Source organism: Heloderma suspectum, chromosome 12 (assembly GCF_057233095.1).
Source record: "Heloderma suspectum isolate Gila_16-S chromosome 12, 16-S_ref, whole genome shotgun sequence".
NCBI classification, from domain to species: domain Eukaryota; kingdom Metazoa; phylum Chordata; class Lepidosauria; order Squamata; family Helodermatidae; genus Heloderma; species Heloderma suspectum.
In genome coordinates this window covers 10,113,587-10,138,500 of record NC_139469.1, presented here as the reverse complement: position 1 = coordinate 10,138,500, position 24,914 = coordinate 10,113,587, and the positions used below count along the sequence as shown (strand labels likewise).

General features: G+C 47.2%; 1 protein-coding gene across 7 annotated transcripts in view; it reads right to left on the bottom strand.

The window, feature by feature from the left end:
• Positions 1 to 12,905: 12,905 nt before the first annotated feature.
• WIPI2 (WD repeat domain, phosphoinositide interacting 2) overlaps positions 12,906 to 24,914 on the bottom strand; it is a 33,422-nt gene continuing 21,413 nt past the window's right edge. For 2 of the 7 annotated variants that reach the window (XM_084818299.1, XM_084818300.1), the window contains exons 7-13: positions 23,909 to 23,979; positions 21,701 to 21,808; positions 20,155 to 20,319; positions 17,239 to 17,346; positions 15,474 to 15,604; positions 15,081 to 15,169; positions 13,167 to 13,997 (exon numbers count right to left, since the gene is read on the bottom strand). In XM_084818299.1, the coding sequence (XP_084674425.1) occupies positions 15,129 to 15,169; positions 15,474 to 15,604; positions 17,239 to 17,346; positions 20,155 to 20,319; positions 21,701 to 21,808; positions 23,909 to 23,979 (624 nt within the window). In that variant the 3' untranslated portion in view covers positions 13,167 to 13,997; positions 15,081 to 15,128. Of the gene's footprint in view, positions 13,998 to 15,080; positions 15,170 to 15,473; positions 15,605 to 17,238; positions 17,347 to 20,154; positions 20,320 to 21,700; positions 21,809 to 23,908; positions 23,980 to 24,914 lie in introns of all 7 variants that reach the window. The other 5 variants (XM_084818303.1, XM_084818301.1, XM_084818298.1 and 2 more) reach the window with 5 other exon arrangements.

Genomic DNA, 24,914 nt, shown 5'->3' with positions numbered 1-24,914 from the left:
TCACGAATTTCAGTGAAAGACTTAAGCATGTGTTTAAATCTCTCCCACTGAGAAAAGTGCCTAACTGGCAGTGAATCATGTCCTAAATGAATAAACAAGTGCGTAATGGAAAGAATTCACCCTTAATGTTGTGACATTTTTAGTTTGAATGGTAGCTTTTGGGAGTTATTTTTACTCAGCTCCATCCGTAATTTGAATTTTAATCTTTCCCTTGACTTGAAGCTGACCTCTTACAAAGCTTATCTTAATTAGCTTGCAAGGGAACTGAAATTTTGCAAAGAGTTTTGCTTTTCCTCTGGAGCAACTTTGTTCTTGCAAAGTGTGCTGGCAATTAACCGAAGCATGATAGCATGGGATCACTTGTCCTTCTTCCCCCATGGTGAAAAATCCCAGGTCAATGCTGAAAGGGCTCATTTTGTTTAGAAAAAAGGGCAGTAGAAACTTACCAGTACCTTTGTAATATTGGTTTTATTTACACACACATCCTATTGGAAGCAAGGAAAAAGGAAAGGTTCCTCCTGTGCAAGCACCGAGTTGTTGCTGACTCCTAGAGGGACGCCACTTTCGCTGGCGTTTTCATGGCAGACTGTAGCTGGCTGCTTTGCCATTGCCTTCCCCAGTCATGGCTACCTTTCCCACAGCAAGCTGGGTAGTCATTTTACCGACCTCATTTTACCAAAGGATGGAAGGCTGAGTTGACCTGAGCCGGCTACCCGGGACCCAGCTTCCGCTGGGATTGAACTCAGGTTGTGGGGAGAGTTTTGGTTGCAATACTGCCGCCTACCACTCTACGCCACACGAGGCTATCCATTGGAAGCAAACAGACCCCTAAAAACAGGCAGCAAAACCACTGATCTGGCACCAGATTCCCAGAGACCTTCCATCATCTCAGCCAGCTTGAAAGTTGCACCCCAGCTAACTCTGGCTAAAGCACTTTACTTTGACCCTGCCTCTCTAAATTCAAATGGCAAAAGTGGCTCCAAAACAGCTTCTCTGCCACTAGATGGAGGGTGTTATCTGCCTGATGGATGTTACCTTCCAAAGGCTGAAAGGAGGTTCCCAGCTATTAAGGATACTCATTATTAATTTGTTACAAGTGAAATTACTTGCATCAAACTAAAAAACAAGTTTCAAGTGTTCAGTGGTTTTAAACCATTGGTCTTCAGCTTGTGGGCTGCGCCCTGAGTTAAGGTGGGTTGTAGGCCCACCATATTTAGAGTTTTCATTTTAAGAGAAGGAGAAAGAGAGGGAAAGGGAGAAGGGAGAAGGGAGAAGGGAGAAGGGAGGGTGACCAGCTACGAGGAAGGCGAAGGCTCTGTTACCTTTAATAATTGTGCAGAGCAGCTGCGGTCAGAAGGCAGATTAGGGTGCTACTGCACTTGTGGGTTCCTGGTCGACAGCTGGTTGGCCACTGTGTGAACAGAATGCTGGACTAGATGGACCCTTGGTCTGATCCAGCAGGGCTCTTCTGATGTTCTTAGTAGATTGATCATAGAATCATAGAAGAGTAGGGTTGGAAGGGGCCTATAAGGCCATCGAGTCCAACCCTCTGCTCAATGCAGGAATCCAGGTCAGAGCCTCCCTGGCAGATGGCTGTCCAGCCTCATCCTGAGAGGGAGCCCACCACCGCCCCAGGTTATTGGTTCCATTGTCGTATTGCTCTAACAATATGGAACGGTGCTGCCCTGGATTTGTAAAAGCCCAATGCCCTCTTGACATGGGGGCTTCTGTTCCCGAATTTTTTAACAATATCAAGGAAAAAAGGAGCCGCTCCCCCGACCAGCCCTGCAAATAAATCAAATGCAGATTGTGCTTCTATATCAAGGGTGTTGAACCTCTTTCAGCCCGAAGGCCAAATTCCATTTCAGAGAAGCTCTCAGGAACCACATTCCAGTGGCAGATGGGGCCAAAGGCAAAACGGGTGGAGCCAAATATCAAAAATACCAGCCTATTTTAGCTTAAAGGTCTTCCTGCCAATAACTAAGCTTTAGGAGAGGCATTTTGACTTTTTAGGATGAGATGGGGAAACCAGGGCTGGCCCTACCCTTAGGCAGAGTGAGGCAGTCGCCTCAGGCGGCAGATGCTGGGAGGCAGCAGGAAAGTGTCGGAGGAGAGAGCTGCGGGCCATGCGGCTTGCCTCGCACCCCCTAAGCTAGCCTTCAGATGCTCTGGAGGAAGCTGTCCCATTCCCAGTATTGAAGTAAATTCATCGGCTAGTCCGGTCAGCTTTTATACATGGAACGGAAGGGGGCGCCACCTTGTTGCCTCAGGCAGCAAAATGTCTTGGGCCGGCCCTGGGGGAAACGGAACAAAAGCCAGGAAACCATCCAATGATTGGTGATTGGGGGGAAAGCGGGTGGGTCAGAGGAAGGGGTGTGGCCATTTGGGAACCCCCTGAGGGATATATTTGGCTCCCAGATTCTGCACCCCTGTTGTATATACAAGTCCTCCCAGTAAAGAGCTCATGGGATGTGGTGGGTCATTGGCTTCTCCCCTTAAGCCACCATTTTGTATCTGGCTCCCTTCGTTTAACCACTGCACTTGTATCTGGCTCTGGTGGGTAGTCCCCATCCCATGCCGGCGTTGTATGACAGGAAATGACAACATTTCCTTTCTCTTTGCTAAAGGTCCTCCTGATCTCTCCATACTTGACGCTATCAGAAGCTACTGGAAAGAAACAGCATGTTTATTTTCAAACAGGGGCGTTGAGTTGACAGAAATGAATGCTGAGGACCACCGCCTCCCTCCTGATGCCTTAATCCATGCCTTCCCACAGATCCATGTTCATTCACTTGTTTCAAAATTAAGTTCGCTCTTAAAAAAAGATTAAAATTAACAATCCCGTCATCTACAAAAAGAAACTATTTACTTGACTGAATCTCCATGTTGATACCTTTGATGTTGAATTACTCCTAATTAAGATGGCAGGGAGTTCAACAGCTACATCAGATGAGAACTGGCGACGGTGGGGGGGGGGCGTGGAGGGAGAGAAATGCTTTCTGGTCTGCTTCAATTGTATCAAACGAGTTTTCATTCAGACTGAATCAAGCTTTGGCATTTTTACAGATTAAAGAGACTCCCGTTTATTTTATGTATGTACGTATGTATGTATGTATTTATTACATTTATACCCCACCTTTATTTCCTCTTGCAAGGAACCCAAGGGGGCATACATGAGCCTCCTCCTCTCCTTTTCATCCTCACGACAACCCAGCGAGGTAGGTTGGACTGAGAGTCAGTATCTGGCCCAAAGTCACCCAGTGAGCTTCATGGCCGAGTGGGGCCTAGAACCTGGATCTCCTGAGTCCCAGTCCGACACTCTAATCACGACGCCACACTGGCTCTCATTTTAGCCTAACAACCATCCTGTGAGGTACGCTAGGCTGAGCATTGCTAGGCTGTTAAAAGATTTAGGAGGCAACCCTATGCATGTTTAGACAGAGTCAGATCCTTGGTCCATCTCGCCCAGTACTGGGTTACCACAAGTCGTAGGCCTTTTTTTCTGTCTAATCATGCATAGGATTGTGTCTTGAGGAACATAGGAAGCTGCCTTATACTGAATTCAACCATTGGTCCATCTAGCCCAGTATTGTCAGACACTGACTGGCAGCAGCTCTCCAGAGTTTTTCCAGCCCTACCTGGAGGTGCTGTGGATCGAACCTGGGACCTTCGGCATGAAAAGCAGGTGTTCTACCCGCTGAGTTATGGCCCTTCCCTATCTTTCCATTGGAATGAATGGAACATTTTTTCCTAAGCTTAATTGCCATGCGAAGAGGGGTTTTGGGGGGGCCACAGTGCCCAGGGGAGGGAGGGTTAACCCTTCCCTCTCCAACTGCGATGCCCCTGGAAATCCACCTGCATGGCAGCTATGCTCAGGAACAACCTCCAATGGAAATATTTTTCCTACATTTAATTGTCATGGGGGGCGGGCATGGAAGGGGCATTGCAGCATGGGCAGAGGAGGTTATCCCATCTCTCCCCAGTTTCAATCCCCCTTGAAAACTGCCCCCTGCATGGCATTTAAGCCTAGAAAAATACCTTCCATTGGCACTTATGGATGCTGGGGGCTCTGCAATATAGATCCGGGGCCATGGGAAATCCATTTGGGGCCTGTGCCTCTTGAGTTCAGGCCTAGCAACATCGCAGCACCCCTGGCTGAGAGAGTATGACCGGTCCAAAGTCACCCTGTGAGCTTTATGGTTAAGTGGGGATTTGAACCCACGTCTCCCTAGTCCTCATCTGACTCTCTAATCCAACCACCTCCAAACTTTTTTTGATCACGCACCCTTATCAGTAAAAAATTTTTTGAGCGTGCACGCTCAGCATATGTATATTTATAAATGACATGCATGTACTACTGCACTAATATATTTTGTACATTATAAAACATACACAAAAATAGAATTTAAAAAGGATGAGATAAAGATGAAATAAACAATATTTTTAAAAATAATTTATTTATTAAAAAAACTTTTTGCTCTCACTAAGAAATATTAATAAATTTTTTTTAGTGAGAGCAATGTGATCGAATGTGCTTCATTCATTTTGAAAATCTTGGTTTAACACTTTGTGATACAGCAATTCGAAGGTCTGGTTCTAAGTTCAGTTTATTTCAATACTTGGTTTTAATGGCTGTCACAGCTCACAAAGATACGTACATCCAAATGGAAGAAGTGCATCGTCAGCTGCGCTTACTAAATCACGAGACTAATTTTTCAATCCCATCCAACAATTATGCAGTTTTTTTGTTGAAATTCAGCTAGTAAACTTCCATCTTCCCTGATGTCAATCCATTGTTCTTGCAAACTAATAGGAAGGAGTAGCATTTTTATATTTTTAACAAATGGGTTCAAAACCCACTGCAAGTCTTTGTTTGGAAGATTTTTAAACAGGTTAGAAAATTCCATTTCAAAGTTTTTTAAGAGTGCAGATATGAGAGTGTTTGTAGGTGACACACATTGTTTTTGGCAACAAAATCCCATACCGATGGAAACATCTCCAAACGTCCATGTTCAATCAAAATGCTCTCTCCATAGCACGAGTTTCTCTCGAAAAGCAGTTACTTTCTCACTCATTGCTAAAATGTCACCTTCACCTTGAAGGGACAGACTAAGTGTGTTTATTTTTTTCAAAAATATCTGCTAGGTAGCATACTCCTGACAGCCCCTTGTCATCACAGAAAAGGTCAGAAAATTTGGAACACATTTATTTCTTTATTTATTACGTTCATATCCTGCCTTTTCCCCTCCTCAAGGAACCCAAGGCGGTGTACATGATCCTCCTCCTCTCCATTTTATCCTCACAACAACCTTGTGAGGTGGGTTGGGCTGAGTCAGAGACTGGCCCAAAGTCACCCAGGGAGCTTCCATGGCTGAGTGGGGACTCGAACCCGGATCTCCTGACTCCCGGTGCAACACTCTCGCCACTGCACCACGCTGGCTCTTAAATCTGCTCTCCCTCGGCAGGATGGCAGCTGGTCCGGTGCTGTGGCCGAGTAATCAACTGCACCTTCCTCCACTGTGCCTGGCAGGGAGTGGCGCAGTTGCTCTCGGTGGCTGTGGCAGAGGCAGGATAGGGCCGGAGCTGAGAGAGAACTGCCACGGAGCTTCCCTCTCGGCTCCCGTCCCCTCCCGCTGCCATCGTTGCACACAGTGGCAGCTCGTAGGGGCAGCAGGAGGCTGCTCAATGATCAGGTGGCTGGCGCACCCCAAGGAATTGCCTCGTGCTCCCCAATTTGGAGACCACTGCTCTAATGCAGCTTTCCCAACCAGGTGTCCTCCGGATGTGTTGAGCTACAGCTGAGCTCCCATCATCGCCAGCCAGCCTGGCCCTGCCAGCTGGCTATAAGGGGAGCTGTGGTATCCAACATATCTGGGAGGCACCAGGTTGGGGAGGGCTGTTGTGACCACCGCACCACACTGTTTCTCTCCACCCCATTTCACCCGTAGCGTGAAAGGAACTGCTGCTGCTGCGCCCACAGATGCCTGCTGCCTCTTATTCCAACACCTTTTGAGATGAAGCTAAGCAGGGTCAGCCCTGGCGAGTACTTGGAAGGGAGACCGCCTGGGAATCAGGCGTCCTGCAGTGAGCAGGGGGCTGGACTCGATGGCCTTGCAGGCCCCTTCCAACCCGGTGATTCTATGATCCTGCCCCACAGGCAGGAATTCGATGCATACAGTGTTTCCGGGTGGAGGACTGCAGCGCTGGGGGGACAGCCCTCTCTGCCCTTGTCACAGCTGTGGAGAGGCCCCCACAGTTCAGGGGCAGAGCCGCTGCTCTGCACGGAGAAGGGGCCTGGTCAGTGGAGACTGGTGGCTCTGATTTCGGTGGGTCCGTGAATCCATCCTGAGTTTCAGTCAGAACCAGCCAGCTCCTTGAGAGTTCCGGCTGAAACCCAGGATGGCTCCACAGCCCCGGTGAAATCGGAGCCGCCAGCTTCCACTACCCCGGTTCAACCCCTGGCACCTCCCGCTGAAAAGGGATCAGGCGGCAGCAGATGCGGAAGACGCCTACCCAAGGCCTTGGAGAGCTGCTGCCAGTCAAAGCCTAGCAGTGCTCGGAGCAGACGCTTAGCGTAGCTGTGCCCACTACACTGAAGAACCTTTTCCCCCGAGGTCAGACTTGTGCCAACGCTTTTTATCTTTAGGTGTGTGTTGAAGACCGTTCTGTTTATCCACACACACACCCCTGCATAGTTTTGCCTTCCATCTTATGGATATGATGCTTCATATCCATAAATACATTCTATGCCTTGGTTTTCATAGGTTTGTTTGCCTGATGTGTACAGCTTTGAAATCTGTAAATATAAGCAGTTCAGACATACATACCAATTAAAAAAAAAAAAACCGACCTGGTACAGTGCTGGCTCTCGGTCTCGGGCGAGACACCCTCAAAGGGCCCCCTCCCTCAGTGGGTCTACTGTCTCACCCCCATTGTCCTGCTCATCCTCTTTCCCATCGTTGCTACTCCTTGCTGCTTGAGGGGCAGAATGCAAGGAGGTCACGGAGGACCAGGGAGGCATCTGCTGCTCCTCCTTCTCACCAGCACTGTTCTCTGGGCCAGAGCGAGGGGCAGGTGAAGAAGCAAGTTGCGATGGGGAAGAGGAGCAAGTCCAGGGGGCTCTTGGCAGTGGGCCCCTGCTGGGGTGTGGGCCCTTGGCAATTGCCCAACCCTGCCTATCCTTGCCGCCACTGCCGACCTGGTAGAAGGCAGCTTCCCAGGTGCCTGCGAAGGGCACAGGCCCCCGTCAGAACAAAACCAGCTGTGTGACGTCTTTGCCCTCCACTGCTGCTGCTGCAGAGCTGGCCCCTGTGACGTTTGGCCCTAGGCAGCTGCCTACCAGTGGGTAAGGCCGGGCCCTGACCGCACCCCATTTCTGGTGCTCGCACAAGCCCTTAACCTGCCTGTGCTTCTCTCACCATTCTCTTGAGACAGAATTCACCCGCAGGCTCTCCCTCTCTCTCGCTCAGTGATTTTCCTCAGAGCAACAAGGCGGGGGGGGGGGGCGCTTCTCACATCACAATAATTGTGATACAGCTGTGATGCTCTGGCTGGATTTGTGGGATGGATGCAACTATGTTTTATTTAAAAAACCCACAAACAAAACCAGGGGAGTTTCGCCATCTCGTGGGTACACGACGAACTACAAGGCTTAGGCTCCACAAGGTTCATAAACACACACACACACACAATTAAAGCTGCAACCCTTTTAATTCATTATTACATTTAAAATAGAGTAAAAAGGGGGAACCCGCCTTTGAATTAGAATTGCATTCGAATTGAATTGAAAACTGTTGTTTTTTCATTGTCGATTTCTAATATAATAATTGGAGACTACAAGAATTATTTCTGGTTAAACCTAGCTGTACGTTTGCTTTCTGGGATTAAAAAAAAAGCAGAGGTGGTCTTTTGGAGGGATTAGAGCACATGTGGGCAACCTGTGGACATGGGGGGGCACTCCAGGGGGGGGGACTCCATGGGATGCCCTCCTCCCCCTCCCTCCCCAATGAGGTGAGGAAGGTGGAGTGTCAAAAGGAGGCTTTCTCTGCAGCTGCCCCACATTTGTGGAACTTCCTCCCTGGAGATGTGCAATTATCCCCTACTGGGACTATTCTTTACGTTCATTTATTATTGTATTTTAATTGCTTTAGTATGATAGCATGTTTTTATGAGTTATTGGTGCTTGTTTTATTAATATTTGAAGCTGCTCTGTGCTCCTTTTGGAAGGGCAGGGTAGAAGAATTCAAAGTAAATAAAAATGGAGGCCTCCAGGACCAGAGTACTTCCCCCAAATTCCTCCCTTCCCACAATGTGTGCCTGCTCCGTCCACAGGCAAGTGGACGGAGAATAAAAGGGGCACTCTAGGATGCTATACTTTGTGGTTTCTCTCTCAGGTTCTTGAGTGAGAAACCACAGAGTATGAAGGGCCAGAGCATCTTTGGCCATTTGAACCCACTGTACTCCAACAGGCAACCTGGTGGCCTCCAGATGTCTTGGACTCTGACTTCCATATGCCCCAGCCAAGCACGGCCAGTAGTCAGGAATTGTGGGAGCTGTAGTCCAAACCATCTGGAAGGCACCAGGGTACTTACCCTTGATGGCAGAACCAGGTTCAAATCCGTACACAGCCAGAACACTCAGTGGATGACCTTGGGTTGGTAACTTCCTCAGGTAGGGGTGGAGATGACATGGACCACCTTGAGTTCTTTGGAAGAAAGCTGGGCTCTAAATGTAATGAATTGGACAGAGGACGATTGTAGAATTTTAGCCAAAGTAAGTCTTGCATTTCTTCTCTCAGTGCCCTCAAAGTGCCACTTGAAAGACCACAGCGGATGGGCAATGCCATACCAATTTAGTTTGACAACAGGTTGCTTCTAGAGCTAAGATGTCAGAATGAAGGGTCTTGATTGCCTTTAAGGAGTTCGCTGAGTAGCTCAAGGCTTTCAATGACATCACAGCAGCAAAGCCAATGGGAAGCAGCTGCCTTGCCCTTGCAAAGGTAACACAGGCCCACGATAATGCAGATCAGCCAATGGTGGGGGGCTAGCAAAAAATTCAGAAAAGGGAGGGGGCCGGGGGAGAGAAGACAAATTTATTCCTTACCTGCTTACTCCCTCCACTGTTCTACGGCTGAAAACCATTTCTGGCGACCTGCTTCCCACCAGTCCTAGCATTATTAAAATTAGCCCTCCCTGGTCCTTTGTCTAGTCAGTCCTTTATAGCAACCGTAGATCAATTCCAAATCTCTCACAGAGGGAGAGAGAGGAAAATCCAGCAGGTTGGTTGCCTTCCTATTCCAAACTGATAATGCCATTCAGTTTCGGAATCTACTCAAAAAACAGCTGCAGCAATCTTCAGGCTCTTTTCTACCATCTCAGTGGAAATGCAGGACTAAATGTCCTCCCCCCCCAAAGGCCGCCAGTTATCTCCCAACGCCTCTCCATGCCCCAGTTTTACTGTGCTTCTGCTGCCAACCTGAACTGCCAGAGCTTTCAATCTTTATGATGCGTAACAGACTCCACATTAAGACTGCCAAACTGGGCCACTGGGCCTTTGACAGCTGCAAAGGCTAAACAGGCAAAACCTTCAGGGAAATTTTTCCCCATCCAAAGAGGAACCACTGAGTATTTCCTATGACGCTGCTTTCTACTACTGTTAGTCCATCTAGCTTTTACTGTCCAGTGTACCTGAAAAAGACTGCCTACTCCAAGGTATGTAGGAAGCTGCCTTATACTGAATGAGACCGTGGTCCCATCTAGCCCAGTATTGTCGACACTGACTGGCAGCAGCAGCTCTCCAAGGTTTCAGGCAGGAGTTTTTCCCGCCCTCCCTGGAGTTGCCGGGGGGACCTTTTGCATGCAAAGCAGGTGCTCTTCTACTGAGCTAGTCCTGCTCTTTTCCGTTATGAAGCTGCCCAGAACTACCATGAGAGTTCTGGGCAGAACTCTCTTTTCCAATTGTCCTAACTCCTCCAATGGCTAAGGAGTTACGTGGATGGCTAAGGAGTTTTCTGCAGATGCACTCCTATAGCCACTCATGGGAGACTTATTTTTTTACATTTCTCTACCACCCAATAGCCAAAGCTCTCTTACATGACTTACCTGACACCTTGATTATAACCCCTTCAGTATCAAGTAAAGTGGCCTCTTTACTTGGGCTCTGAGTGGGTAAATTTGATGGTCCTTTTAGGTCGATCTGTTGGCAGCCAACTGACTGCTGCTTTTATTATTTATTGCATGTCCTGCAATTTTATCTGCTGTTTTGTGTCTTTCATTACAGCGTTGGTTTTATGCGATCTTGTAAAGCCCCTGTGAATGCGAACCATGGCAGAAATGCAGCACGCCCAGTTTTAAGAATTAAATGCTCCCGATGCCAGCAGATGTCTGAGATCTCAGACAGAAAGTTAAGACTAGGCAATCTGGCTCAGAAAATATTACCCCAAACAAAGGACAATAAAGGCATTTTACTCCAATCCAAGTAGGTCTTGCAACAAAATGCTGAAGTGCGGAGGTCAGGGTGCCATTCCATTATCCATTCCTCCCTGGCGGCTTTTTGTCCCCCAGTCAGTCAGTCAGTCAGTCTCCCATCACAACTGACCTCAGTCCTCATTGGCCTGTTTAATTTTCCCCATATACTACACCCTTAAAAAAAAATCTGCTTCACAAATCTTGAAGTTTTGCTGAGCCTGCCAATAGCTCCTTCTTGTGCATGAATGGTGCTGTTTTGGCTACATAGAGATTGGCACCCACCCCTGAACTTTGGATATAGAAGGAATGATGCTCAGGAAGATGGTTGGCCACTGTGTGGACTGAATGGACCCTTGGTCTGATCCAGCAGGGCTCTTCTGATGTAAGATACGTCCAGACACAGAAGCTGTCTGATACGTCCCTGCAGATACGTATATGTATATGTAAGATACGCCCCTGCAGCAATCCCAAACTATTTTGGCCACAGCACATCTTGCATTGTTGGTTCATTCAAAAGATCATATATTGATTTCAAGCATGAGACATGCTCTTTCAGATGATTTTTGATTCATTCTTAATTATTTTTTCCCCAGAACCTCAGGGCTCTAGGAAAAAAACAAAGTGGATCCCACAAGCCTGAAACCTGCCCGCCCTTACCCTGGAACCTATTCTATGTTCCACTGCAGCTGCGCATTCCAGACAAGATCAACAGCAGTGGGGAAGTAGGACTTGCTGGGACACCCCCCGCCGAGAAGCTTCCAAAGTACTTAAGGGTTGCCCCCCAAGAACACAGTTTGACCAAGTGAGCCATTATAAAATGGATCCTAGGTGCATTTTTTCCTCCCCCTTGAGACTCGCCCACTTTCCCTTTCTCAAAAGTGCAATTGCATTGGGTTTGATGACTTTTTTCCCTTGGAAGAGAATGCCATGGAAGAGGGAGAGTGAGTAATAATTTAATTGGGGGGAAAAGGTGGCTAACAATCCATGGAAAACAAGAGATTCACACCAGAGGGTTTACACATTTTTTTTTTTTTGGCTCACTGAAACAAATCTAAAAAGGTTAAAACAAAAACAAAAAAGGCACATTACAGCTCTGTGAAAAGAGGGTGGCAGTTTTGCCCAACTTTGGTCACTCTTTTGTCAGAGTCCCGGCAGTTCCAGACAGACCCATCCTTTCCACAACACCAGAACTACCACTCAAGCTGTCGGAAGTGGGAGATTATACAACACGTCATGCCACATAAGACCTCAGGAGAGGAAGTCAAGAAGCTCTCCGAGACTGGGAGCCAAGGGGACAAAGGCCAATATGGGAGCATGCTTCAGTTCTGCCCGGTATGCAGATCGCTGAGGGAGAAGACGTGGCCCTCTTGACTGAGGGTGGAGCTGTGCGTTATGAGCAACACAGGGCTGCCCTGAAAACAGTAATCCAGCATCAGGCGCTTTCCCTGTGGAATGCACAGTAAGTGTCGTCCTGCATTTTGGCGTCACTGCCTCATGCATCTCCCTGGCTCTTCCACCAGGAGCAATGGCTGACGATGCGGAGAAAAGGGGTGGGGAAAACACACGGCATGATGACACTGACACCCGGGCTAAGCTTTACTGCAGTGGTGGGCAACTTGCGGCCCTCCGTTAGTTTTTTGGCCAGAACTCCCATCAGCCTTAGCCAGGATAGCCAATGGAGAGGGAGCAGGAGAACTATGGCCCTCTGGATGTTTGGCCTACAAGCCACTGTGTGTTACAGAGGGAGAGCACGTGAGGACTGTTGTTCTCAAGCCTGCTCCGAGCGAATTATACTGCATCGTTCCACCCTGGAAGAAGCAAGGAAAGCACGGAGTTTGGCCATCTGCAAAAACAAAACAAGAACGAACACAAGAGCAAGAGCTGACAGACTCTGAAAGGTGCTCCATGTAGTTCTTGGCAAGAAGGACGATTAAAGCCTTTGAACGATTAAAGCAAGATGGGCAGATGGTACTGACTGGACAAGAAGGACCAAAGGAAGAACATGCTTTTGGGATTAAAAACTCAACACTTCTTAAACGCAACACGTTGGTGGTATCCAGATGTCACTGTTAAGCCAGGATTCCTGGCGTAATAAACCATGATATTGGTCCACGCAGCCTAATCATGCCTCACTTTACGCAAGTGGGTAGATAAACCAGGATGGGATAGCGTCAAGTTACATTCAAAGCTGGGATTGTGGTTAAGGGCACCCAAACCAAGCCAGGATTGGAACCCAACTTCAATTGTGTGAAGGGAAGAATAAAGTCAGGTTACACTGGCTGCATGTTGCTGATTCACATCATGGTTTATTAAGCCAGGATTCCTGGTTTAAGGGAAGAATTTAAGTGGGGTTAGGTGGTTAAGAATTTAAGTGGAATCGTGGTTGATTTAAGCCAGGATTCCTGGTTTAAGGGAAGAATAAAGCAGGGTTAATCTGGCTGCATGTTGCTGATTCACATCATGGTTTATTAAACCAGGATTCCTGGCTTAAGGTGACACCTGAATTTGGTTGTTGACTCAGCTTGTTGATAAAGAGACAAACAAAATGGGGGGATTTCCCTGCCTCACAGTTCTTTTGCTTCCAAAGTGTAACTAGTCGGTATTAGTCACTATCTCCATTTCATCTTCTTGGGAAAAGGAAGCGGCAAAGTCTGGAGAAGAGCCATATCACCCCTCTTTAAGAAACACATTAGTCCCACAAACGAGGCAGCATCCAGAAGTTTAATTAACAAAATGGTCCAGGAAAAAAGAAAGAAAATGGGGGGGGGGGAGGAATAGGTTGTGAGGGAGGGTGGCAATGGGAAAGAATCTGAGAGAAAGAGAACGCTGCATGTTTCTAAAAGTTGCATGTCAAGCCACCAGGCGTGCCTGCAAGCCCATGCACAAGAAACCACTTGGAATTTTTGCCTGAGCAGAACGAGCTAAAGCATCCAGAACCAACCTTCACTGCTCCTCCCTCAGAGATGCCAAGTGTTATGTACAGGTATTTCTTTTCTTTAGAAAAAACTGCAAACTCTGTTACAAAATGGGTCTGCTCACCTACGCTCGCTTGGCACAAGAAAGCATGCAAAGCTAGAAGGTGCAGAAGGCTGCACTAATCGCAGGTTTTGGCAACAATGATAACAGCGAAAAATATATATATCCTCACAGCTAAAAGATGGAGCAGGATTTAAAAGCCACTGAAGTGAAACCACATGTCCCCCCTCCGCCCCCCAATGGCGTCAAGTCGGCACTACAGCTACGATGCATTGTGTGTGTGTGTGTGTGTGTGTATGGGGGGGGGACTATTTTGGAGTCTGCCGTCCTCTCTCTCGTTCTCAGCTCAGGTCAAAGTCCGTAGCAGCACAGACAGAAAGAATCCTGAAGAAGTGTCAGGCCAGTGTTGTCGGCTTCAAGAGTGGAGTTCACAGGTCAAAGTTCAGTCTGTCCGAAGGATCATTGGGGGGTGTTCGCTGTCTTCGTCCAGCCGCAGGGCGCTGGTGTCGTCTTCTAGGCAAGCTCCGCCGACAGCACCCAGGTCCTCAGTATAGGCTGAGGAAACAGAAAAGGGACGCTGTTTTGGAGGAAAACGAGAAGCCATTTGGGCTTGGCCCTGAAAGGTGCAAGCAGAAAGCTCTCTTGCGGTGCAACCCCAACTGGCTCTCCTGAAAAGTGGACTCAGTGGAGGACCGAGGGCTGCACTCCCTGGCACACAAGCAGCCTTAATGGGAGCAAGGTGTCCCTGACAGCAGCCTTCCCCAACCTGGTGCCCTCCAGATGTTTTGGTGGATGACTCTCAGCATTCCTGACCATGGGCCAGGCTGGCTGGGGCTGATGGGAGTTGAAGTCCAACACATCTGGAGAGCACCAGGTTTTTTGGGGGGCAGCTGCCCTAAAGCACTGTCCAGCATCCCAGCCCTGAAATGTGTCTCCCTAAGCGGGGAAAATATAGCCTGTCTTCTTACCAATGATGAGTAGGCAATTAGGAGAGTTGCTGGCCGTGAGGCTGCAGCCGACACATCTCAAGGCTCCAAACACCTTGCAAAAGGCCTCTGGGAGCACGCGGGGCTTGTTGTGCTTACTTTAAAAGGCTGGACAGATGAGGAATCTCACTCCCTGGCTCTGCCTTCACTGGCCGCAGAGTACAGGACAGAGGAGGAGGCTTAAGGCGTTGTGACAACGTAAGAAGAGCCCTGCTGCATCAGACCCAGGGTCCGTCTAGTCCAGCGTTCTGTTCACACAGTGGCCAGTCAGCTGCCCACGGGAAACCCACAAGCAGGACACGAGTGCAACAACCTCCCGCCCATGTTTCCCAGCAACTGGTATACACAGGCTTACTGCCTTTGATACTGGAGGTAACATATACCTATCAGGACTAGTAGCCATTGATAGCCTGATCCTCCTTGAATGCGTCTAATCCCCTTTGAAAGCCACCCAAATTGGCGGCCATCATTACATCTTGAGGTAGCAAACTCCATAGTTTAACTGTGTGCTGTGCAAATAAGTCCTTCCTTTTCTCCGTCCTGAATCTCCCACCATCAGGTCTTAATCCCCCCACCTCTGTATCCAAGACCCAAGGGGAAACAGGTCAAGTGTGGTGGGAACCCAGGAGCCTGACAATGACATTTTAACTACCTGTGAGCCAAGCTACAGATGCCGGGAAATCATGTGGGTGCAGGCATTTCAGGCTGTAGGCGGCGCAGCGGTATGTCCGAACGTTTCCCCTATGAAAATTAGAACCCCCCGCAAAACAAGAGTGTGCACCCTGCATACAGAAGTCCTGCCGGCTACCCGGAGCGCCAGGAACCCGGAAGAAAAACGAAGCTGCTCAATAAGCATCCACGGAGACGGAGAAGCCACCTTGGCAAGAGCTGCCTTCGCTCCAAGTCCAAGTACGCTGCAGGCGACTGGCTGGTTGCAAATGAAGGAAAGGGACATCCGCTCCCCAGACCACGCTGTGCCACAGGGAAGCTGTCTCCTGTCACCACCGCAGCCTGTCCGCCCCACTGCGCCACGTTTGGCCCTTACCGTGTCTTGTGGGCGAAGCAGGCACGTATGTACCTTTCGTCACAGCGGCACTGTACGCCTGTGCTACGAGGGGCCGGTCATGTGACGCGGATTCCAGAATTTCATTGGCTGGCTCCATACTGCCATCCAGCCTGCGGGAAGAATCAAAGCACGGAGACCAACGCTCATCACTGCACGGCTGACTTGCACCAACACCACAGGTGGCGTCTCGGCCAGAACGCCCAAGTGCACCTGCAGATCTCTGTGCTCGTTTCGGATCAAAAGCAGCACCCAAGAATGCCGAGACGGTCCAGTGCCCACATCCACGTGTTTGCGGGGGCTGTGGGGTGCTCCACAGTTGATCATATTGGCTCAGTGCAGCCGAGGGGCAGGAAATGCCCCACGAGCGCGGGCACCCTTCCCCCCTCCCTTCATGCCCTTCGCTGTATAATTTAGGTTTTTGATCTTTGTAAATTGCCCAGAGAGCTTCGGCTGTTTTTGCTTACTGTGGTGACCATAGTGCCATTTGCGAGCCTGCTGCTAACCACAGTGGCCCACTTAGTTTTGGGGGTAGTCGTGGCTAGCAGAACCACCACAACAAATGGATCACTGCATTGCATTCTGCGCTAATATTTTCAAGTCGAAAACCCAAGACCTCTTAAACTCAACACAGCGGCCACATTCACACTTAACAATGAGCCATGAATCCTGGCTTAATAAACCACAGTGTAATAGCTGCCTGCTGGCGCACACGGCCTGTTTGCGCCTCACTTTGCATGAGTGAGTAAACAAACCAGGAAGGGGAGAGCTTTACGACCTGTTCAACGCTGGGATTATGGTTGACTATGTCCAAGCAAGCCAGGATCATAAGCCAGTTTTACACAAGGCTTTTTGTTGGCTTATGAAACCTGGCTTGTTAGGGCACAGTTAACCAAAATTCCAAGTTTAGATGGCAGACAAAACTCACCTGTTCCTGGTTTGTTTACCCACTCATGCATTCAGAGGACCAAGCAGAAGCAAAAGGGCTGAGTGCCCCAGCAGGCAGTTCATTCACACTGTAGTTTCTTAAACCAGGATTCCTAGCTTATCATTATGTGAAAATGCTAGGGAATGCTCCTAACCATGGTTAGGTGCAAATGCTCCTAACCATGGCTAAGAAGTCAGACAGCATTACAACTGGATACGTGTAACTTCGCAGCTTGCATTTAACAGGCAGATTCTACATATATTCACTCAGAATTAAGTCCCAACCAGGCTTACTGTCAGGTAAGAATGCACAACCAGAGAGCCTTGAGTTCTTTATATTTGTAGTTTTAAGCCAAGCAAGGTTAAAAAAAAAAGAACTATTTCCCCAAGCTTTTGAGATACAATTTTAATGTTACAGACTGTTTTGTGTGGCCTTTTATTTTACCATGTTTTGTTTGTATTCACATTTAAATTGTTTTATTTTTTATTTGTAACCTGGCCTTGGAAAAGGATTGAAGGGTGGTATAAAAATATCTTAATAAAAAGGGGTCTTATTTTCAAAGTAGTATTTAAATTCAATTCAGCATACATGCTGCGACAACTACATCCATTGCACCTCATGAAGTGGGCAGTCTCCACGAAAGGTTATGCCAGAACAAATCTGTTAGTCTTTAAGGTGCCACAAGACTCTTGGTTGTTTTTGTATCCATTTCAGCACTGATAACATGCATCATGAGGACACTTAAACATCAAAAGGCAGCACAAATACAAAAACAAGGCTGTATCAGAAGGCTTGTGGAGAACAGGAGAGGAGACTTACTTGTGCTGTTTCATCAGTGTGCATTCACCTCCTTCCTGAGGATCCAAGTTATACATATAGAGATACCCATCAGCAGCTCCCACCAGCAACCGGGGAATCTTCTGAATTCTACAGGTAATCACGGAATGCTCAAGTTTAAAGGGAAGGTTTAAAATGCACACAGATATGCAATTGTACTTTGGAAGCCTTCCAAAGGATTTCAAAGGAGAAATCCAAGACGGTTTCTGCCATCTAACACAACCCAGTCTTTCCTACCAGGGAGAAAGGTCACTGGAAGTTTTGCGCAGTTACCACTAAAGACCAGGCACAACTGAGCAAGCTGCAATGCGTTTTGCTGATTAATTCCCACGGACTGAGCGTATGCCAAGCCGGGCTTATTGCTCCGACAGCTGGCTCCAACGGGTAAGCCTGAGGAGCCCGCACAGCCGGTCCGTTGGAGTGAAACAACCACCCGGCCTCGAACCGTTGCTATAAAAATGCACACGGATATGCAATTGAACTTTGGAAGCCTTCCAGATCAGCCCAGAAGTCAGCTCCAGCAACTCAGGCTGGATTTACACATTGCTTAGGATTCGTTGGTAGATTCTTAGACCATACCTCCTCAGGTCAGGCTCCAGAAGAGAGAGGGAGAGACCCATTCTGGCTGCTCCCCTAAGCAAAGAGCTAGCACGCACCAAACACACCCTGCAAGTGGGAAACTATCACAGCAGGGAGAAGGCTGGTCTAGAACTTCTCTCCCTAATAAAGCAGCTTTCTATCCGCAGGGAGTTTCTAAGGTGGGTATTATTCCCTGCCTGTGGCTGAGTGTGGTCCAATCCACTCCACCAGCTCATTCTGCCCTATGCTCCCATCTGGCCTTACTAGCACATGTCAGCATCAATCTGTGTGTGTCAAATTTATCTGGGACTCAAGGTCAATAATTCTTTATACTTTGTCTGAAATATCCCACCCCCATGAAAGGCCTCCAAGAGGCTGGCAGAGAAAAAACATATTTGAGAACACCTGTGTGCCTGCTACTTTCATAAAACCTTTAGGCTGTGTAAATTCTATCAAATTCAGTAAGAATTAAGTCGCTGGTGTACAGGAGTGCACCCTTGCGGCTTATGATATTTTAAAGAACTCTTTTATTCAAAAGCGAGTCCAATGGATTTCATAGGACTTACTCTTATATTCAGTCTGCCTAGGACTGCATCTCAGTCCTTAAATTAGGGCTGCTAGCCAACTGAAAGTATATTTATCATCTGCTGTTTTAGCCAATTAATATTACTAGTTTTATTTTAAATATTTGAAGCACAGACACACCAACATTAGAGAATATATAACCAGAGTTACACATAAAAGCTTCCGTTGATAATATCAGTGTTAACAACTACTCAGCCAATTCCATAAATAATGATCTCAGTCCCAAATATTTGCACCTTCCCAGGGACCAATTCCGAGAATTCTGTTGATATTGAGTCCATGCAAATTAACTCAATGAAGTTTCAATACATGTCCCTACTACCAGAACCTCAATGCAAGCACTCTTAATGATATTAAAAAGAATGGCATGTTAACCGACAATTTAATTAACAAAAGCTACTCCTCATAGCTAAGGAAAAGCCACTTTTATTTATTTATTTGATTTATTAGGCACCCATCTGGCCAGCTACCCGGCCACTCTAGGCAGTGTACAATACTAATAACGAATTTACATAATCGACTGCAAAACAAACCAAAACAAACAAAAAACATGACAAAACAACACTGCTCTAAAAAACCCTAACCCACCCCAAATGTCCGCCTGAACAGCCAGGTTTTTAAAGCCCGGTGGAAGCAAGCCTGGCTTGGCATATGTTCAGTCCATGGGAATTAATTAGCAAAACACATTACAGTTTGTTCAGTTGTGCTTGGTCTTCGGTGGTAACTGTGCAAAACGTCCAGTGACCTTTCTTCCTGTAGGAAAGACTGGCTCACGTTAGATGGCAGAAACTTTTAATATTTCCATGTTCATACCCCAACACAGCCTTCATGATGGGAGTTGCAGTCCAAAACATCTGGAGGGTACCAGGTTGGCAAAGGCTACCCTAACACATCAGAGCCAAAATAATCTCAAAAACCAGACACAAGTGCCAGGCTCTTACAGACTGCCCCCTCCCCAGACCCCAACTAATCAAAAGAAACTTTAGTCTGAATTCCTATGGACTTCCTCTTCCTTCCCCATCCCCTTTCTGTTGTGTCCTCTTAGATTATAAGCCTACGGGCAAGGACCGTCATGTTTTTACAGACTGTATTTAAGCCAATCCAGGAGTCTTTCTGGCTGAGGAGCAGGATAAAAAAGATATTATTAATAATAATTATATAATAATAATAATAATAATAATAATAATAAAATAATAATAAACTGGGAATACATTCTACTATATTCAGTGGGATTTACTTCCAAGTAAACATATACAGGACTGTGCTGGTTGGTAGATGAGTTAAACCTAGCAATCCTACTTTAAACCTCATTTTCCCAGGCACTTGGCAGCACAAAATGAATTTTAATCGGTCCTGGATGTGTCTTTAGTTATGACTGACTGTTCAAAGTTGTTTTTAATTATATGTTGTTTGTGTATGTTGCCTGTATGCTTTTATGTAAATGGCTTGTAAACTTTGTATATTGTATTTTAATGTTTTAACTTCTGTAAACCGCACAGAGAGCTTTGGCTACGGAGTGGTATAGAAATGTAAATAACAACAACAACAATAATAGTACATGAAGGAACCTTGAAGCAATTATCCAGGCAGGCAGCTGTAGCATGATTGCAAAAATCAAATACATTCAAGCATCACCTGGCCGACATTTCCACCTCTAGCTGCAGGGTGCTTGTGACAGACTGGGGGTGGGGAGTAGGGAGTGGGAGACCGCCCTCCCCTGACACCCAGACTCACGTGGCCAATGTGCAGATGTTTTTGTGCCCGCAGAAGGGGAGGCGGACGGTTGCGAAGGCTCGGCCTTGGTTGAACATTTCTGTGACCTGGGCGGGCAGGTAGTTTGTGGAGTTCATCAGGACTTTCCCAAAGTAACCTGTCCAAGTCGTGGGCTCCTCCTGAGGTCTGGAACGAAGAAGGGGCGCAGGTGTTAAAGAGGACACCTGTACCATTTACACGCAGCAAGAAGAGCTTTGCCATTTGAATGTGTGTTTTTGCTCACAGGTACTGTGAAACCTTGAATTCCCTTACCCCACCTCCCAGCTGCAATTTTGGGTGGGTCTCAAGTAGGGATGTTTGGATTTGTTAGATCTGTTCCTTCTGTGTTTCGCAGATCATCAGGTGTCTGTTGTTCCACAGAAGCAGAATTTTTTTAGGGATATAAGAGAGTTTCCTTCCACTTGTACAAGTGCACACTTGTGCAAGTTTGCATTATTGCAAGTGTGAATTTGTGCAAATCCCCCCCCCCCTTTTAAAAAAACCCCGGTCTGTTGCAGAATCCTCAGGTCAGAGTCGTAGAAATCTGAACTCATTTGAATCTGTTGTGGATTTTTCCAACATCCCTAGTCTCAAGGCTATATCCCCACAGGTCTCCCGAAGCATTCATGAACTAGATTAACCTCTGCAAGAAGCTGGAACTTTCGTGTTGTCTCAGGAAGAATCGGATGGGTATATCTTTACTTTCTTTCTAAAGACAGGTTAAAAAGAAAAAAAAACCACACTTTGGCTTTCCTGTTCTGCCTTTGCTATACAGTTCATTAGACCAGCCTTCCCCAACCTGCTGGCTGGGAGATGATGGGAGTTGCAGTCCAACATACCTGACGAGCACCAGACTGGGGAAGGCTGCATTAGACCACTGTTTGAGCTTGTTTTCTCTTTTAGCTGATGTCGCTTTACATGTCTGGAACACTCTTCAGTGATTTTTAAGTCGAAAAGCAGCATAAAAGCATTTTAAATAAATGAACTGTAGCTGGGGTTGTGTGTACTCCATGCTGATTGCCCACCCCAATTCTACATGGAAGTAAATTTCTGAAAACATTTATATCCTGCCTTTCTACCAACTGGTCTCCATGGCTGCTCATAAATAGTTCAAAACAATTCCTGAGAATAATTTTGTTTTTAAAAAGGAACAGACGTCAGAACTTTTGAGTGATGAAATATGAACAAATCCACAGGTCCCAGTTTAAATGCTGGCTTCTGTAATACAAAATCCCGCACAAAGAAAAGCTGAACTCTGCTATCTGCATAAACTAAGTTGCTGCAGGAACAGTCACAAGTGTCCCTGGATGACAAGACGGACAGCACTAAATACATGCAGGAGCACCTGGGGCATTACATTGGGTGGGGAGAGCCAAGAAAGAGAAGCAGCAGAGTTTTCTTTCCCTTACAAGCAACGCTCCGGGCAATTCATCTGTTGGCAAAACCAGATCTTCCCTGTGCTCCACCAGCTCAAAACACCCCTCCTCTCAGTGTACATGTGGATTTCCCAGGCTCTAGAGAGGCTTACTTCTCTTTCACAGTCTCTAGTTTGAAGATGTGCACCGTCTCCGTGTTACTGGACGCCGACAGAAACATGCCATCCATGCTGAAGGCCAAAGAGGAGATGCTGACGCACCTGGAAGGGGGAGAAACACACCCAGCATTGCAAATCAGTCTGCACGCTATTGTTGTGCAGAAACAAGAGGCGGTAGCCAGTTGCGTGCGGCTCCCACTGCTCCATGTCACACAGCAGTCCTCTGAAGAGGAATCCAGAAAACCGTCTGCCCTGCACAGGCCATGCCACTTCAGCAAGGCCTTTGAAGGAGAGACACAGAATGTCCACACCCAGAGAAAAAGCTGCAAGAGGCTGCTCTTTCCACATCAAAGCCAAGTAGCCCAAAAGCACAAGAATAAGCTGGGATGGTTTTGAATGAATGAATGAGTGAAGGACCCTCTCCTTTTTCAGCAACACAGAGATAAGAACAGCAGTCTGCCTTACAGAACTGCTGTCAAGCTTACTGAGATAATGTATATGAAGTGTTTTCAACACCCTAATGCAGTGGTGGGCAGACGGGAGATTGGACTATCTGATAGATCTCTGGGTGATTCCAGATTTAACAATGACAGCAACTAAAAGGCTCCCCCCACACCCAAAAATAAAATAAAATTAGGCAGCTGAAACAGAAAGCTTGAGGGAGAACCAGGAACAGATCCTCGTGTGAAAGGGCTGCGGGCTCACTGAAAGATTTCTGGGTTGAGCATGTGCACAGGGATATCCTGTTTATCCTTTACGTTAATGGCAAACTCATTCTCTGAGAGTTGGTCCTTATGAAAACAAAACGGCACCATCCACACACGAGAGGGATGCAGAACAACAACTAAATCTTTGGGGGGAAAATACTCATAAGTATATGTCCGCTCCTCTCAGCCACTACTTTGGAACTAGCTCTGCTTGGTGGACCTTGGGGTTCTAGCAAAAGACAAAGTGGACCAGCCTTCCCCAACCCGGTGCCCTCCAGATGTGTCAGACTACAACTCCCAGCATCTCCCAGCCAGTGGCTAAGGGATGCTGGGAGTTGTAGTCTGACACATCTGGAGGGCACCAGGTTGGGGGAGATTGAAGTAGACATTGCAAGCCTGAAGTCTCCCACCCTTACTCTAAATTATTACATAAATGCCTTACTATTGCTCCAGCAAGGCCCCTCAGTGTCAATACAGTGTAAAGTGCCATTTTAACTTAGCCCTAATGGCAAGAGAGGAGCTCGATATGTCCATGAAGACATATGAAGCTGCCTTAAGTCAGAGCACTGGTCCAGGTAGCCCAGTGCCGTCTGTTCCGACTGGCAGCAGTCCGGGGTCTAAGGCAGAAATCTTTCCCACTGCCTGCTACCCAACATTTTTTTTTTTTTTTTAAGATGCCAGGGATTGAATCTGGGCTGCCTGCATGCAAAACAGGTGTTCTGCCATGGAGCTGTGGTGCCTGCTCAGGTCTACAGGTAAGCTGGACAACTTCTGCTTACCACTGCAACAACAGACCCTTTCTGATCAGCAATATGGATCTTACTGGGAAGACGTGCAAGATGAGGAGACAAGGCAAAAGACACTGCAGTAGCCCACGTCTGGTTCACTGCCACAAGCCAACCTTGGGTGGTCATGTCAGACAGCGACAGCAAGAATGGAAGCCAGGGGTCATGAGTGGGGGCTTGCCTGTGTCAAGAGTGTGGGTGCTTGACTCCCATTCCATAGGTCTGTGGGATTCACACAAAAGTCTGCATTTTGTGGATAAAATCAAAATATATTACGCCGAGATTATCTTTGGGCTTCCAAGCAGCACACTGTGTATTGTCACAGCCTAGTCTATTGAACTGAAGATCCAATGCCAAAGTACAATGGTGCTCCATGCTCCACGTGTCGTGGAAGTCACAGTAGGGTAATACCTTTTATTAGGACAGCTCAAATGTCATGAAGTGGGGAGCAAGCTTTCAAGTTCTAAAAGATACATCTGGCCTAAAGAAGAACTCTGGAGAACCCACAAGCTTGAGCTCATCACTTCATGACATTTTCATGGGTCCCCTATTGTAGCTTTTGGAGCTTTTTCCCTTGAAGGGACATACACAGCTACCTACTATTTCCCCATATGCTATAAAAATTCACAGCGATTACACACAACTTCTGCTGAGGACAAAGGAAATCTACCGCAAAGCACAAACTTCAGAGACGGAGCATTTCACTTCACCTCTTCATTCCCCTTCGGAATTCAAAGAGTTTCTGCCCCTCTGGAATGGAAAATACCCGGATCACTGTCCCCTGTTAGAAGAAAGAAGATTTTAACTCAGCAATAAGGTCTTTAGTTTTTCAATAGCTGCAGTAGGATTCTTTTAGTTAGTGAGGAGGAAGCAAAATGCCAAGATCCAAAGAGCAGCTTTAGATCTTGGGCATGCCCATGGGGGTTTTAAAGCTTTCCCCCCACTTAACACACTGGATGCCCAATCCCCAAGCCATATTGCAAACTGCTTTTGAGGAAGCCCCCACCCCCTGCTTTCAAAGCAGTTTGCTATGTGGCATTTGGAGGGGGGGTTACTATTCAAGAGGCACAAGCACGGAACTCCCTGGGATGTGCGGAACTAGCTGTGCGCTACCCTAGATCCAGGACACGAATCTCACTGAGGGCGCAATCCTATGCCTGTTTAGACAGAAAAAAGTCCTACAACGCCCAGCATTGCCCAGCTGGCTTTTTTTTAGACAGACTTTTTTCTGTCTAAACAGGCATAGGATTGCACCCTCAGGATCCTAAGCTGCCAAAGTCTTCCCTAAAGGGTTGCCCTTCAGATGTTCTGGACTACAACCTCCATCAGCCTCAGCCAGCGTGGCTAATAGTCAGGGATATGTGGGGTTGCAGTCCAAAACATCTGGAGGGCAACACATCGGGGAAGGCTGTGCTACCAGTATTTTTCAGAACTGCTGTGCACTGGAAGACTCCAAGTCAAATACGTTTCTTTTGAGAGCTGATTTTGGAGGACAAGCGAAGCTTAGACAGGGATGGAGAAGCAACATTTGCTGTCGGACAGGACAGGTGTAATAGAAAACTCTTCCCAAGATTTGTTAGTATGTTTGTCAGGAATAACTTGACTCTTGTTGCAATAAAATCCTGACAATGAAGCTATAGTTACACAACCCCCTGGTAGAAGAGGCAAAAGCACAATTGTGAGAACTCAAGTCCAAATTCAGAGGGTGAGGAGTTT